Source organism: Macaca fascicularis, chromosome 5, assembly GCF_037993035.2.
Source record: "Macaca fascicularis isolate 582-1 chromosome 5, T2T-MFA8v1.1".
Taxonomy (NCBI): domain Eukaryota; kingdom Metazoa; phylum Chordata; class Mammalia; order Primates; family Cercopithecidae; genus Macaca; species Macaca fascicularis.
The window spans coordinates 68,417,179-68,433,786 of record NC_088379.1 but is presented as its reverse complement, the minus strand read 5'-3'; the positions used below and the strand labels follow the sequence as shown (position 1 = coordinate 68,433,786).

Genomic DNA, 16,608 nt, shown 5'->3' with positions numbered 1-16,608 from the left:
AACACAGGGCAAGAACTCAACGAACAGCAACCATCACGGGTATGCAGATTCCAATGCCAAATCTTGCAAATAGGAAGAAATGATAATATGTTATTTAAAACAAAAACAAGGAAGAGTCCCAAAATAACAACAAAGTCAACTGAGATTGTTATCTATAATAGTGGTGGCTAAAACACAGTGTGACAATGAGAGCAGACATAACTAATATTTCATATATAAAAGTATGCCATTTTTCTGTGAGATTAAAATATTAGAGGCGTAAAAAAGTAATGAGAGAAACAAGGAGTGAGAGACAGTAAGGGAATTTTGGTAAGCAAAATAATTGGTATATTTGTTTTCATACTGCTATAAAGAACTGCTGGAGACTGGGTAATTTGTAACAGAAAGTGGGAGGGGAGGCCTCAGGAAACTTACAATCCTGAATCGTTGTGGAAGGGGAAGCAAGGGGCCTTTTTCATAAGGCAGCGGGAAGGAGAAGTGCCAGGCAAAGTGGGAAGAGCACATTATAAAACCATTAGTTCTTGTAAGAACTCACGATCGTGAGAACAACACAGCGGAAACCGCCCCCATGATTCAATTACCTCCACCTAGTCTCTCCTTTGACATGAGGTGATTATGGGGATTATAATTCAAGATGAGATTTGAGTAGGGACACAAAGCCTAACCATATCAATTGAAATATAATATGCTTTTTAGCATTATAACTATCACAGCCATCAGGAGTATACAAAGTCGGTCCTTCCAAATGGCATAATAAAGAATTCAGTTGCTTGAGACTGAGTTGCTAATCTATTAGAAACAGTTTCTTTTTTTTCCTGGTTCATGTAAGACCTTATAAAGCACAGATCTTGAACAAATGTGGCTTTTAGCTGATGTTTAAAATCATCTGGGACACTTTGATTCATTTTTCAACAATGAGTATACTTCCAGACATGGTTCAGGAAATTAACTGATTTTTTTTGTTGAATAGATGTTCTAGCCTTTGGCATAGGGCATTGCTATTGATTTTCACTGTGGAGCTGGGTATCAGGTGTCTGTGAAAGCCTGTGTTATTGTGGGTTCTGAGAGATGTGTAAAATTCCCAGAAACCTAGGAGGGTCTTCCGCCAGAGCCCAGCATCTTCTGGAGTGCCAGTCTGTACTCTTTCACATGAGGATCACATTCTTAAAAAAATGGAGCTTTGAGCAAATGGAGCTTTAGACAGAAAGTGTATTTTGCTCTTGTGGTTAGGCTTTTGACCTGCCCTTTGCTTCATACTAGGTGAAATCTAAGTCATTTGCTTCTTTACTAAAATAATTTGTATCTTTGCAAGTGAGTGATATTAACCTCTTGTTTCTAGTACCATAAACTGAGTTTTTCTTTCAAATGTTTGCCTCAATATAACTTCCTGAGCATTGCACTGATGTTTACATGTTTGATCTGTGGGATGTTCAATAGTGTTGAGCAATTGAGCCAGTAACCCTCTTAAGTTCTGTTTCCTAGGACTGTTTGCTTCCCACAGTGGGCAATTAGTTGTTGCTATGTTCCTTGTCTTCCTGGCATTACTCTGCCCTAATCCCCATTTGTCACTTATTAATAAATTATGATCTGCTCTCTAATTATTTTGATTCAGAGCCTTTGAAGAAAAAAGCATGTAATCATGAGAAAATAGAAGAGATAACAACCCTCAGATATTAAATCAATACTCATGTCTGGATTTTTTATAGTTGTACAAAGTCACATCTATTGCTAACTCATACGTTTCTGAGATTTACTTTTAATGAGCTTTTATCTAAAATCTGTGATTGTATATATGATTACAAATGTTTGGTTATCATTATTTTAAAATATAATATTTATAAGATTAAAATGTTTTCATAAAATTTATTGTTCATCTCAGAACTTATTAAATTCTGAAACTACATAAGCCTAATCATGTTATAGATGTCAAATATATCAATTTATAAGAGTTATTTTTGCTTGATGTCACCAGGAACATCATGACAATGGTATAAGCATGTCCAGATGTCAAAGAAATAAAATCATAAGCTAGTGAAGATTTATTAACTCCTATGTACTACTTCTTGATATCATTGCATTTATTTTGTGATGGGATCAAAAGGTTTATTATTTATTTATTTAAAGGTGTATTTATGGGTTGTGCATTTCATTGTGTTTATTTTAGAGATATTAAAGTTTTTCATTTTCTAAAATGTCAATATTAATGGGAAAAAATGGACAAACCACTTCAAATGGAGATTGATGCACAGCTTATCTTTAATTCAATAGCTTATGAGTTATTTAATTAAGTTACACAGGAGAGCCACAGAAGCCTTTATCCTCTAACTACTTACTGGTTGACAGAAGAGAGAAGACATTTACACAATGCCCTATAATTTGTAGTTTAAAGTGTTAAATTCTATGAGAATACTGATATATTGTTTTGATATATTGTTCACGGAGATAATACTTTGGCTAAAGGGATTGAGGGACTTTCTTTTTCCTCTATTCATGATAGAAAGTTTGATACAAGTCTTCACGTGTTGGTAAGGCTTAAATATTGAGGGATAATATAGAGTTTGTTCCAAGCAAATGGAAGATGTGAAAAAGAGTGTAGAGCGAGAGATTCTGTTTCCTCTGTCTCATTCCATGTGCTTTGTATAAAACTGATCCTATTTTCAGTTTCAGGTGTGAGTTCCTATGGTGTCGGTCACAAAGTGTAACTTCTCCATCCTCTTCTTAGTTAAGGTCCCAATACTACTGATTGACTTACTCTGTGGAGCTAGGTATCAAGTTTCTGTCACAGCCTGTGCCATTTCAGCTCTGAGAGTGAAGGGTGAGAGCCCTAAAGTCAAATCTGTGTTCAACAAAGTGACCATTTCCCCTTAGTGATCCAAAGGTTGCCTGATCTTTTCCTACCTCATGGGCCTCTCCTTCTTAGGCCACTGTGGCTGGATCTTATTCTTCCATCCTACCTTTCAATATCAGTGTCCCAGGGTTTTATCCAATAACTTCATTTTAATCAATGTCTTTAAATACCATATTTGTTCAACAACATTCTTGAATTATGTCTCAATTGCATAACAGATATGATTTTAAACACCTGGATCTATCAGTGCCTGTCCTTTAGACTAAATGTTTTAATCTCTGGGAATTTTTCAGCTGGAAGATCAATAATTTTCTTTTAGATTAAGCCACTATAAATTATGGCTTCTATCATTTGCAAGCAAAGAAATTCAAGACAACAACACATGGTGATAATTCTGGAAAGGTAATTTGAAGTACATTTTTAAGAGTCTTAAACTCCAGCTGCACTCTTCCAGTAATACTTTCATTAGATATTTACCCAGGACCTACATTATAATCCTTATATTCAAGATCACATATCTACTGGGGTGATAGATACATTAAATGGTGAACTAAAACTACTTCAGTGAGAAAATAAAATTTTAAGGGTAGACAGAAATGGAATTAATCAGGGTTCACAAATTCAGGTATGACCATGGAGTTGGTGACATTTAATTTGTGTGAGTTTAGAATAAATACAATTTACTGGGTATAATTGTCCCATGAAGGGAGGAGAATCTACTGAAATTCAATGTATTTTTTAGTGTCAAGCTAAAACTAACATTAATTTTTAAGAGGTGTTTTATTCATATTTCTGATAGTTTCTAAAGTTTTCAAATGTAAATTCCATTATTTTTAGCAGCAGAAAAACAGAGGCTTCCCATACAAAAGTTCAAAAGTTGAATAATCACAAGTCTTGGGGAAGTTATATCCTAAAGAGCAAAGGCCGTGACATCAGAGCTGGGTTCAAGCTCCAGGCCCTTACTGACTAGTTGTATACAATAATTTATGTTCTGGACACTTTCCAAGAGGAAAAAAGGCACAGATAAAAATCCCTATCATTTTGTATCCTTCTCTAGTAGGACAGAGAGACTAAAAATGATGCATGGTGTGCAGAGGAAATAATCATGTCATCTTTTTAGTATGCTTAATTGAGAGAACAAGATTGAGCAAAGATTGGAAAGAAATAAGAAAAAAGCTATAAGGTTCTCTGTGTCAAGGAAGTTTTGGACAGTAAGAAGAGCCAATGCAAAAGAACAAAGGCAGGACCTTTCTTACAATTTTTAAGAAACAGCAAGAAGATAATTTTATCAGCTATAAATTAGATATAGATCTAGTATTGAGACATGGTGGTGTGAGATATTACTTGCAAAACTTTAGAACATTGCCTAGTAGTAAATGCTATGTAATTAATGTTAGATAATGTTATACTTTTCATTACTATTACCATGTTACTTCCATTAGGCAAAGAGGCTTCTCTGCAGGTTTTAGAGCATACCCTTCATGAATATACTTTTCACAAAGTACTCATTCAAGAAACTATGATGCTTTGATATCAGATGTAGTCAGAGCTCATTCATGTGTCTAAATTAAGTAGCTGCATTCAAAACTCTGGCATAAATATTTTATTTGGCTCCAAACGAGCTTGAAGAAAATTTTCTAAGTTCAAAGGATTTTACCCTCTAGCCATTGCTTTGACTAACATAAGAACCGTGCCAGGCATGTAGCAAGAACTCAAATATTTATTGAATTAATGATTCAGACTAACTGAAAAGTTACCATGAAGAGAAAAATTCCAATTCTATTGTAAACTCTTCTTCTTCTATGCCTAACTATTGTAATTCTGTTTTATAAAATTTTGTCTCCTTACCAGGCTACTAAGTAAGAGTAAGAACATTTATAGAAAGGACACTGTTTTCTTATATCACATGTCCTGGACTTACCTTTGTGTTTATGTGCAATAAGTGTCCAAAAGTGTTTGTAATGGATAATTGTGAAGATGTCATTTACAACCTATCTTACTTCAAGGGACTTAAAAGTAAGTACAAAAGGCTAAATTTTAATATTATTTTCTTGAAACAATAAAACCTACTGTTTTATATAAATTTACTTGTTTCTCTAATTTCTAGCACGGTCTGATGACTGTAATTATGATAGCCTCTATTATAGTATTGGCTGACGTCTAAAGAATTTTTGCTTCAGAAAACTGTGACATTTCAAATGGATTGAGTTTCAAGTGTTGAATAGAACACAAAGAGAAACAGTATTGAGTAGTTTTATGTCTAGGTACAAGATTTGAACATGACCATGACAATCAAATGGAAGATTGTTTGGCCAGAAAATATAACTCTTAACAGGCATTAAGCCATTTCCTTAATTAAATTTATCATCTAAGGAACATCATAGCATTAAACTCATATATGAATAGTCTTGAAATTGATGGCAGTGGCGGCCTGTCTGGAGTGACCACTGCAAAGGCAACAACTGCAGAGGGGGAGGTGAGGCCGAGGTTACGCGCTCTGTGGAGCCAACAGAAGATGGGAATTGATGGAAGCCCACCCGCTTCCAAATTGACAGGGCAGGAGCCCTGCTCTTCTAGGCACAGCTGCAGCCACCCAACTGCGGCTATAGATCTTGGCATCCCTGTGCTTTCGGGAATCCCAAAAGACTCCCTGCCCCTGCAGGCTCAGACATGCCTGCTCCTGCTGCCTGGCCTCTCCTTGCTACTGGGGCCAGCTCTGATTTCAAAGCAAAGTTGAGGATAAGCCTGGGCACTGTTAAAACCTTGCCGGTGTGTGTGCATTCGGGGCAGCGCTAACACACAAACCCCCTGCTACCTAGGTATTGATTAGGGTTCAAGTTCCCTTTGCTCTACAGAACTTAAGGCTAATTAAGGGGAATATTGTAAAGTTTTCAGATGACCTCACAGTTACACAGAAGCTTTCCAGAATTTAACTCAAGTATTTGAACTCACCTGGAAGGACGTTATGTTACTTTTGAGTCAGACTCTGACTACCACTGAAAAGCAGGTCACCCTGCAAGCAGTACAGAAGTTTTGGGATGAGCTTTGTATCTCATATAGTTCCAGGGAAGGGGATGAGCCTTATCCCATTGGAAGAACAGCAATACCACTGGAGGACCCTAAATGTGACTGCAATGATTAAATGGAAGAATGAAAGAGGAAGAATTATCATGTGTGTATCCTGGAGGGATTATGAAGGACTAGGACTAAGCCTCTCAGTTAGTCCAAGCTATTCATGATAGAACAGGGATTAGATGAAAATCCCACGGCCTTCCTGGAAAGGCTAAGAGGGTCCTTGGTAAAGCACACATCTCTAACTCCTGATTCAGTTGAGGGACAACTGACCCTGAAGGATAAGTTCATATTCAAGCATCCCCTGGCATCAAGAGGAAGCTTCAGAAACAGGCCGTGGGACCAGATAGTACTTTAGAGAACCTCCTAAAAGTGGCCACTTCAGTCTTTTACAATAGGAATCAGGAGGAGGCCCAAGAGAGGGAAAAGAGACACAAGAAAAAGGCAGAGGCTCTAATAGCTGCCTTGCAGGCTCACAAATCCCAAAATCCCTTGGATGGACCTGTTAACTGCTACAAATGTGGCAAGCCATTGGCACTTTAGGAAGGACTGTCTGGACAGCAGGAGGAGGCCACTTTGGCCCTGTCCAATTTGCAGTGGGGACCACTGAAGAACAGACTGTCCTTGGAGACAGGTCACTAGGTCCAGCCCAAATGGTCCAGCAGAACTGATGGGCCCTGGGTCACTTCTCCCTGGCTCTGGTGGTTCAGAAGTCAAATGGAGAAAAGTAGACTTCCTCCCGGACACTGGAGCAGGTCTTTCAGTTCTCTCCAATACAACTCCCCTCTCCTGTCTTAGCAAGATCGTGGAGTGGGGAGGGCATCTCAGGAACACATTTAACCCAAGATTTTTCCCAAACCCTTAGTTATAGAGACCTGTTGCTTACTGTTCTCACCTTTGTTCTGTTCCTCACCTAAAATATTTTTGTCAAAGACTCCTTAATCCTGAACTCCCAAGGGATTATCTACCCCCCTAAAGAGTTATTTCTCCTTTAAAGTTTAACTGCCTCCATACAAGGTTTAATTTTTTTGACCAAGATGAAACAGCTCTAGTCACAACATTATTTTTCAAAATAGTCTACTCTTAGATTGTTTTTTCCTTTTAGCTCCTCTTTGTATAATAATCACACTTGATCTAAGCACACTTAATCTCCTTGTAAAATGTGTTTCTTCTTGTCTAGAGGCCATCAAACTCCAAGTGGTCATGCAACGGGAGCCTCAGATGATGGCTCCTTTCTTCCCGGGCACCCTTAGATAGGCCTCTGAGAGAGATCTGACTGCTGTTTTCCCCAAAACAATGCCCCCTATCAGTTTGAAACAGTTAAGAGTAGTCACTGTCCCTATCCTAATGGCAGTTAGAAGTACCTCTTCACAGGGGGAATTGATGGCAGTGGTGACCCATCTGGAGCAGCAGCTGCAAAGAAGCTGGTTGTAATTGGGGAGGCATGGCTTGGGTTGTGTGCTCCGTGAAATGAGTAGGAGACAGGAAAAAAGGTAGAAGCCTCACCGACCCCCTTCCAAGTTGGCAGGGGAGGAGCCTCGCCCTCCTACATGAAGCTGCTCGTACAGACACCCAGCCACAGCTGAGGACCCAAGCATTCTTGCGCTCTCAGGGGCCTGAGAAGGCTCCTGCCCCTGCAGGCTCAGAAGGCTCTGCTCCCACTGCCTGGCCTCTCCCCACTCCTGGTGCCCACTCTGATTTTGGAGCAAAGTTGAGGATGAGCCTGGGTGCTGTTGTGACCCAGGCATATGTGTACAAACTTGGGGTGGCACTGACACACCAGTCCCCTGCCACCTTGGCCCCTCTGAACTTTGGGCACCAATGAGGACAGGGGAGAGCCTGAGGGAAATCTGAGAGTGGCTCAGCATGGGCCTGCAGGAACCCCTCAGCATGAACAGCCTGGGTGCTGTGGACAGCATGTTGATGGTGGCAGGAAGCAGACAGGATTCTGGACAGAAGGCAAGGGCTCCCACCTTCAAGTCAGGGATGGCTTGAAGTCTGGGGGATAAGCTATCACTTCTTTGGTCCAGAGTGAGAAGTTATGGTGCTTTCTCCAGTCTGCCTATGGCTGCTCATAGTCCAATCAACACACACTTTCTTCCTGCTGAAGCCCATAAAAACCCTGGACTCAGCCAGACTGGAGAGACAACAGGACTCCCTGTGTACAGATAGGAGCTACCCACTGTGGGTCTGTTCTCCACTAGGGGCTCCAGACTTGGAAAAACATGCCTGCAGATAGGAGCTACGCTCTCTGTGTCTCCTCTCCACTGTGAGCTGCACTCATTGGGATGATCTACCTGCAGAAAGGGGCTACCCACTTTGGGTCTCCTTAGGCTGTACTGGTTACTCAATAAAGCACCTCTTCACCTTGCTCATTCTACAGTTGTCCATGTACCTCATTCTTCCTGAACATGAGATGAGAATTTACGACCCACTGAGTGGTGAGAGTGGAAGAGCTGTAATACAAGCAGGGCTAAAACACATCCCTCCTCTACACTCACCATATTGCTAGTGAGAGAAGAGAAGAGCGGCAACCCTTTGGGGAGCCCAGACCTAGGGCTGCTCCGAGTCAGGAATTTGACACCCTCTTTGGGGCTTTGCAGTTTCTGGTCTCTCCAAGTTTCCAGGCACCACCACATTCCCCTCATCCAGACATGATGCCCACAGTGAAAGCTACTTGTGATGCATCTGATTCAGCTGCAGGCTTGCACTGATCAAGTACTTGTGCTGGTACCAGGAGCAATCCACCCCTCCACAGCAGTCAGCATGCCTGGCTGTGCTCAGTGGCCAGACCCTGTGCTCGCTCACTCATGCACCCCTCACTGCTCCATGCCTGGCGTGCCCTTTGCAATTGTGGGATTTGGGCTGGTAACACGAGAAGAGTGCAGCCTGCCAAGGCGAGTGGGCAGAAGGAGTCTAAGAGGCCTGAGCAAAACTCAGGCAAAGGTTCCCCTGGCCACAGAGGCTTCTGGCTGGAAAAGCAACACCCTAAGAATCCTGTGACAAAATCATATATAAGGCCAAGCAGCATAACAGAATTCTTCTTCCTCTTCAGGAGACATTTTTGGCTTTTTTGTTTCCTGCTTCTAAAGTTAGCAAAAAGCTTTAAGTGTTTGGCTTACATGCAAGAACATGTGAAAACAAGGGTGGAAGAGTACATGTGTGCAATGTCTAAGTTTTTACTTCTAATTGTGTATGTGGACTTAATTTAAAATAAAAAGTGAAGCTCTGCATGCTTGAAATTTAATTAAATTCAGGATCACATAATAAGTGATCAGAAACATAGTATTAAAAAATGTTCTTTAATTCCATAACGAAGGTTGTATTTAGAAAGATTCAAAAAAGAATTGCTTCTGTAAACTAAAAGATGTTTTCCTTTGTATGTCTATACCCCTAAATCTTGTTACTTTAAGCTTTTCATCACCCTCTGAACTATTCAGAAGTTAATTTTCAGAATTTAGACTGTTTGAAATAAGGACATAGATAAATAAAAAAGTCAACTTTATAACACTAATCATATTTAAAGGATTAAAAAGAGGAAAAAATAAAGTGAAAAACTTTCTTAAACATTTAACTGGAAAACAGTGAAAATATTCATTGATGAAAGACTGGTTAATTAAACATTTAAAAATCTGTAAAATAGTAAATATAAGAGATAAACTCCACAAAATTGGGACAAAAGAAAGTTATCAATGCCCAATGTCATTAGTGATAAAAGAGAAAGATTAAAGAGCAATTTCAACATGCTGTGCATATAAAGAGGCTTAATTTATTTCCATCCTAAGATGATTAGCTCATAGTTTGTGGAAGGCATGTCAATTGTTTTATAATCCTGTAAAAAACATTTAAAGGTTAATGGGAAACAGTGGAGAGAGTCTGAACCCTGCAGAAAATACCCCATAGATTACTTAACATATTTAAAAAGGAAGATCACACACATTCTAAAATTGTCAAGAATTCTAATATGTTATACTTCTATGCCATTTTGTTAAATAGGATTTTTCCTTCAAGATGGATACTTTACATTATTTTAAATTTTGTCTGGGTAGGAATATTACAAAATATTTCTGCATAATCAACTTAAGCCTGAAAATATTAAAAAGTCTCTATATTTGATTTATTTTTCATCCTTGAGTGTATTTTAGAATTTTAAAAGTTAACCTTTTTTCTTTGAAAGAGATTAGTGTCATAATACCTAGTGTGTCATCATTTGCACGTTTTTTTTTGTCTAAGTAAAAACACAAATTTTTAGTGAATATGGATCTTCAAGATATATTTCCTCTTGGGCCCAAATCATAAAATAAATTGCCAATGAATATTACATGTAAGCAATATTAATATTTTGCAATATATCAAAATAAATGAACTTATTTAACCAATGATGAGTCCAATTATTTTTAGTTAAATGATGTTATCTAGGAGCAAATATCTGGGTTATCATATCATATTCCAGATATTAGATAGTAATAAGGGTAAGCTCAAAGTGAGATGGTAGTCTAAATGTTGTGTGTGTGTGTGTGTGTGTGTGTGTGTGTGTGTCTGTGAGAGTGAGAGAGAGAATCAATCATATTTTGGCACAGAGAGAAAGGAGAAACGTATCTAATCCTATATCTTTACATCTTTCCTAGCTCAAGCTTTTAAAAATAATTTGCTATTACTCAAATATAGTTTCCCAAATTTATGTTAGGTTTTGGCCACATTTCTTCATTTAATTTTCCAGTTATTTAACAAATCTTTACTGGGTTAATTCAGGACAATCTAGGTACTGCAGGGTGAGTTAGATTTAATTGGTCCAAACAAAAATTACAAAGTTCATTGTCTTAAGTGAGATAGAAAAAGTCTTTCAAGAATCATATCATTTAGCTTTTGAATAGTTATACTTATATAATAAAATATAAAATAGTTTGTCCATGAAGAGTACAATACAATGGCCAAGGACGTTTCTATCATATGACAAATGCTCCCTGATAGTCAAGAAAATACATCCAAGAAAATAAAGTAATTAAAATTTCATGCAGAAAATTGGCTTCTAAAAAACTATAAGCCTCAGATTTGTTTTTGGCGAAATGTGCTGTCTTTTCAACTGCAAATTCCTAGTGTCAGCATCTTAAACTGTGTTGCAAAATTAAATTGGATTAGAAAAGAATTTTAATATGAATGAACAATGTACTAATTGCTTAGATGTTGCTGTTTTTAAAAGTAATTACACTTTCATTAGACAAAATGTTCAAAAATGTTTTACCAAGCCTTGGATTTGGCAGAAAATTAAGCTATGTGTTTTGGGCATAGACCTGATTCTAGTACAAATGAGACATTATACTAAAATTTCATTTTTCTTGAACAGCAATTTCAGGTATATATAGAATTTGTGTGTGTGTGTGTGTGTGTGTGTGTGTGTGTGTGTGTGTGTGAGATAGAGAGAGAGAGAGAGGGTTAGGCTTTGTGTCTCCACCCAGATCTTATCTTGCATTGTAATCTGCATAATCCCCACATACCAAGGGAGAGACCAGGTGGAGGTAATCGGATTATGCGGGCAGTTTTCCAAACGCTGTTCTCATGAGAGTAAATTTGTTCTCAGGAGATCTAATGGTTTCATGAGGGGCTCCGCCCCCTTGGCTCTTCCCCCCTTCAGCACTTCTCCTTCCTGTCGCCTTGTGAACAGGTGTCTTCCTCCATGATTGTGAGTTTCCTGAGATCACCCCCTGCCATATGGAACTGTGAATCAATTAAACATCTTTTCTTTATAAACTACCCAGTCTTGAACAGTTCTCCATAGCAGTGTGAGAACCAATACAGAGTGTGTGGGTGACTTTGTATGAATGTGTGCGTGTATGCACTACAACGATACTACCCTTCAGTTACCAAATAGTAAGTAGATTGAAAGTTCTTTCAAATATTTTGTTGTCTAATGCTAAAAATACCACATAAGGGTGAGCAAGAATCCGTAGCAAACTGTCACCTGTAAATTCACTGTGCTAAGTCTACAACAACATATTTCTGATAATTGATGTGTATCCTTTAATAAACTCTCAAAAACACAGATTTATTGGATTCTAGACCTCGGTTCTTTTTTCCATTTTTATTCATTTCTCCTAAGTGTGCACACAACAAATACAGAATCTTCTTATAACCTCCACGTCCATAAATATAACTAATGTTTATTGAACTTATTAGAAAGGAAACCACTAACTCTTATCTCAGTCTGAAATAAAGAAATGGCATTACAAACCAGCTCTGCAAAGGCATCATCTATAATTTGGGGTGTAAAAGACACATTGTCACGTGGTAGCTTTCTTAGTAGTTACAATTCATGCAACTTCATTATACTATTGTGTCAAAATCTGACAAGTCTAGTGAAATCAGCTTATCTTCCAGAAAGCAGGGATACAGGTTGTGCATTCTCCCCAGGTGACTTCAGAGAGATGAAATCAGTGGGGCACTAGATAGCCATCCCCCTGCCTGGGATGGGCTTGATTGTCCTCAACAGAACACAAACTATCCCCTAGCTAGAAATTCTAGAAATACATAAATGCCAATCTAACATTAAAAGTAAGCAATGAATTACTGCATATATTTTTAAGAAAACTTCAAACAAATAAATAAGAACCAGAAGTAATAGGATTTTCAGATACAATGAGGGAATGTTCAAAAGATTTTGTGATATTTTATAAAAATAAACTGTTACTTCTGTAATTTAAGGATGTAGTCATAAATCTTTTCAGAACACAATATGCAGTACTTTGAAAAGTGCCCAATTCTGTATATTTATGAGTTGAATAGGTGCTGAAGAGTCAACAGTAAATGAGTAGAACAGTAACAAAATCAATATGAACATTGATTTCCTGGCTTTTTGGGGGGACCTTATGGTACATTTTCACTTTTTTTCTGAGAAATAAATATTTCCATGAAAACTTTCATTAAGTTTTCTATAATGGTCTAACACCAAAATATATTTTCAAATGGACAGCTCCCATTACTACATATCCCTTCTAATAATGGCCTGGATTTAAAAAATATGTGAAACTATGTTTATTGTAGGAAAATAGCATACTCTTGTTTTATTTACTTCACTTTGCTTTATTCTACTTTATTTTATTTTATTTTTTATTGTTGATTATGCTCAGCTCAATATCAGAAAACACCTAGAACAGCTCTTCTTAAGACTCAACCTCTTTTTTGTATAAAATGAAAAAATGTAGATACATAATATATTATATATTCATGTATCTATTTCAATAATATTTAATACAATTCACTTCAAATCAGTATACACCATAATTGAAATATTCAGGTTGAAATCACTTAGAAGCTGAAAATAAAAGCAGTCAGTGAAAATGTTTGGTCATTTTCTAAGGAGCTTGTTTGCCATAATATCTGCTTTGGATACACCACCCTGTTAGGATAGAATACTGGCTAAATAGAATCATGTCTTATTCCTCAAAAATATACTTGGCACAGAGATAACTTTTCCCAAACACTAATTAATATTGAAGCAGACAACCATATACACTTTTGAGGGACAAAAAATTTCAGATTAAGAAACCTGTGTCATATAAAGAGATATAGCTATATGAACCGAATAAACAATAACACATCAACGCAGCTCTTATGAAGAGAGCATACCTAAAAAGAGAAATTGTGGGCTTAAAAATCATCAGTAATAGGAACAAGATAAGGCTTAGGAATTGCATCATGTATTGAGATTATCTGCTGATATATTGCTTGCCTGATTTGTTTTGGGATGTGCTTAACAGCCAAATGGTCAGATCAAGGTGAGGAAGAGATCAGCTGCAAAACTTCAGAATCACAGCTTCCTCTCTTACCTTCCACTGAGGAGGAAGCCGATAACCACTGCCAACAAAATGACTCCCACTGTCACAGACACAGCAATTATAGGAATCTGGCTTTGATCGCTGGATGCTGCAACTGCTGATAGGAGATACAGAAAATGGAGCTTGTGGTTAAAGTGATCACATGCATTCAAAATAAAAGCTGCTTAATAGACAGTAATCAATTCATGATTTAAGCAATTTACCCACACTTGGCTGAGATTTCCCCTAATATCGTTTCTTAAAAGTGTGTAATTGAAAAGTCATCTTTAATAGAAAATATTTACTTTCCAAATAGAGATTTGAGAGCATCACTAAGTCACTGATTATTTCCTTGTCATCATAAAAAATGAATGCATGTTGTTTGCATAGTATTCATCTAGGGGCCTTAGGTCTGCGAATTAAAATGGAACTTCTTTATTGACTTCAAACACCTTAATCTAAATAGGAGGTGCCAGGTATATAAGATTTGATATTTTTAGAGTTTGTATTCTGCTGTTCTCTAGAAAAAAAATCTGATGAACCCAGATAGGACTTTTTTCTCCATAGACATTGGAGACATTGAAGACAAAAATAATGTGACTATGACCTCATTGAAGTAAAATATAATATCAGTATTCTGAATATTACTACAAAAACACAATGTAAAGCACAATATAACCAGTAAGTATATTTCATAAGTAAATTCACTTTTTGAAAAATATCAAGGCAAACATTTAGAGGTGTAGAAATCTATCTTAAAATTGGATATATTTACATCACCTACTTTTTATATACATAGATTTAGATGAAATGTTTTATATTTTAGTATAAAATTCCCTTCATAAGAGGAATATGAACATGATTAAGCAGTTGTACTTAAATAAGCAAATAAATTTTATTTTTGTGCTAACTAATCTGGATTAAAACAAAACACCCATAGGGCAAAATAAATTGTACTAATGTTCTTAAGAATCCCTCCATAGAATATGTAGCATGTTTCTTGTTTAATGATATGATCAATTTGATAACTTCAAAGTAGCACTAGTTCAGCTCCATGGTAACAAATATTGTCACAGAAATTAGTAACAATATGTGTTTTCTTTTTCACAACCCCATACCAGATCTTGGCCTACCAAGAGTTTTGGATCTGCAAACACCTCCCTTTCTATTTTAGTCACATTGTTCTTGATTCTTTCTAATCAAAACTAAGTGATTTGCTGATGACCCTCTTGCACTGATTCGCTTTCAACTATTTTAGACCAGTATTTAGATCACATTATTATTAACAGCTGGTTTGAGTAAAACTATTATTTTCAATATAAGTCAGTGCTCTTACCTTCTCCCTTTTTGCATAATATGTACAAGAGTCTTGCCCTGTTTTCTCCTAGTCTCTGACGCTAAGGTCGGTGGCAAGAAATTTAGTTATAGGCTATAGTATAAATGAGGCAGGAAAAACCTACCCCCAGAATTGCTAATACCCTTTCCCCAAAGTCTGCTTTATTGATCTCTAAACTCAGATTATTTCTACTGCTACTTTTTTTTCTCTTTTCTCTTTCTTTTTTGGCAGAGGGCACTGTTTCTAGAGAAACTTCACTCAGAAACTCAATGTTATTTGAGTAAGCTGCAACTGCTGCTTGAATGCCTTAATTCTCTATTGTTAATTTCCTAGTAAAATCATCCCCATAATGAGCCATCTTCATATGCTCCGTGTATTAATACATTCCCACTTCCCACATTTGAGAAATGCTAAACTTTCAAAGATCTCCCTCTGGAAGACAGTTTTGCTGCTTTATAAACTATTGTGCTGCTTACAAGCCTGAGCAGATATCACCTTTAGGGAGAAGTAAATCTTTATATCTAAACTTAGTAGGATTAGTTCAATCCAAATTGCAAAATAGGTCCAGCATTTACTACATATATGCGTCAAGAAAATTACTTAAACCTTTAAAGTCCCATTTGCATAATCTCCAAATAGGGATAATTTCCTTGGATCATTATATTTCTGTTAAGATTAAAGATAATACATATAATACACTTAGCATAGAGTTTCAACTACTGACAGCCTTAAATAAATAGTAAAGTATCACTTATACTTATTATCTCCTGTTTATTTGCCATTCTTATATTTCCTATTTGCCAGCATCTTGACAGAGGCATCTGAAACCAACCATATCTAAGAACCAACATTTTAAAATTATCTCTGAAATTTTTTTATTCTTCTGCCTTTGAATTCCATGGATGATGACATTTGCAACATGCAATGTGTACTTCTTTATTTAACTTATCCTCCACCATGATTAGGAGTTTGACTTAGCTGAACGTATACCTTAAACTTGAAACTCTCCTCCTCTTGGTTTCTATGGCATCAGACAAGCTGTTGTACTCTGTCCCTCTCTATGAAGCACTACTTTGTCAGTTCTGATGTCTTCATATTCTCTTCCCACAGTGATGCATGAACGATTCTCCATGAATGCTCACTCCTGATCCTTCTCATTTCTTATCCTTCTCACTTCTCTCCATTTCTTTCTGTCTTTTTTTTTCACATCCTCCCTTTCTTTCTCCCTCTCTGATACTTCTTCCTTCATGGTATCAATTAATAACTATCAGGATGACAAATTTATATCTCCTACCCTTATTTCTCTCCAAAGAACCCTTCCATTTTTTATAACAAACTGTTTAGCCCTTTGTTTGGATTTTATTCTTACATAAAAATTAACATGTTTAAAATTGTCCTTTATACCACATCTACCCCCAAAGGCATTAACGAAAACATATATCAACAAATAAACATATCATTAATCAAACCAAAAAATCAAACTGGTTTGATCTCTTTCTGGTTTCTTTGAACTATTACTAAATCCTTCTTAACTTCTGCTT

General features: G+C 36.9%; 1 protein-coding gene across 11 annotated transcripts in view; it reads right to left on the bottom strand.

Annotated features, from left to right (window-relative positions):
- Positions 1-16,608, bottom strand: part of EPHA5 (EPH receptor A5) — a 356,773-nt gene that overhangs the window by 76,644 nt on the left and 263,521 nt on the right. For 6 of the 11 annotated variants that reach the window (XM_005555196.4, XM_005555198.4, XM_005555200.5 and 3 more), the window contains one exon: positions 13,744-13,849. In XM_005555196.4, the coding sequence (XP_005555253.1) occupies positions 13,744-13,849 (106 nt within the window). The remainder of the gene's footprint in view (positions 1-13,743; positions 13,850-16,608) is intronic. The other 5 variants (XM_005555197.4, XM_005555199.4, XM_074040950.1 and 2 more) reach the window with 1 other exon arrangement.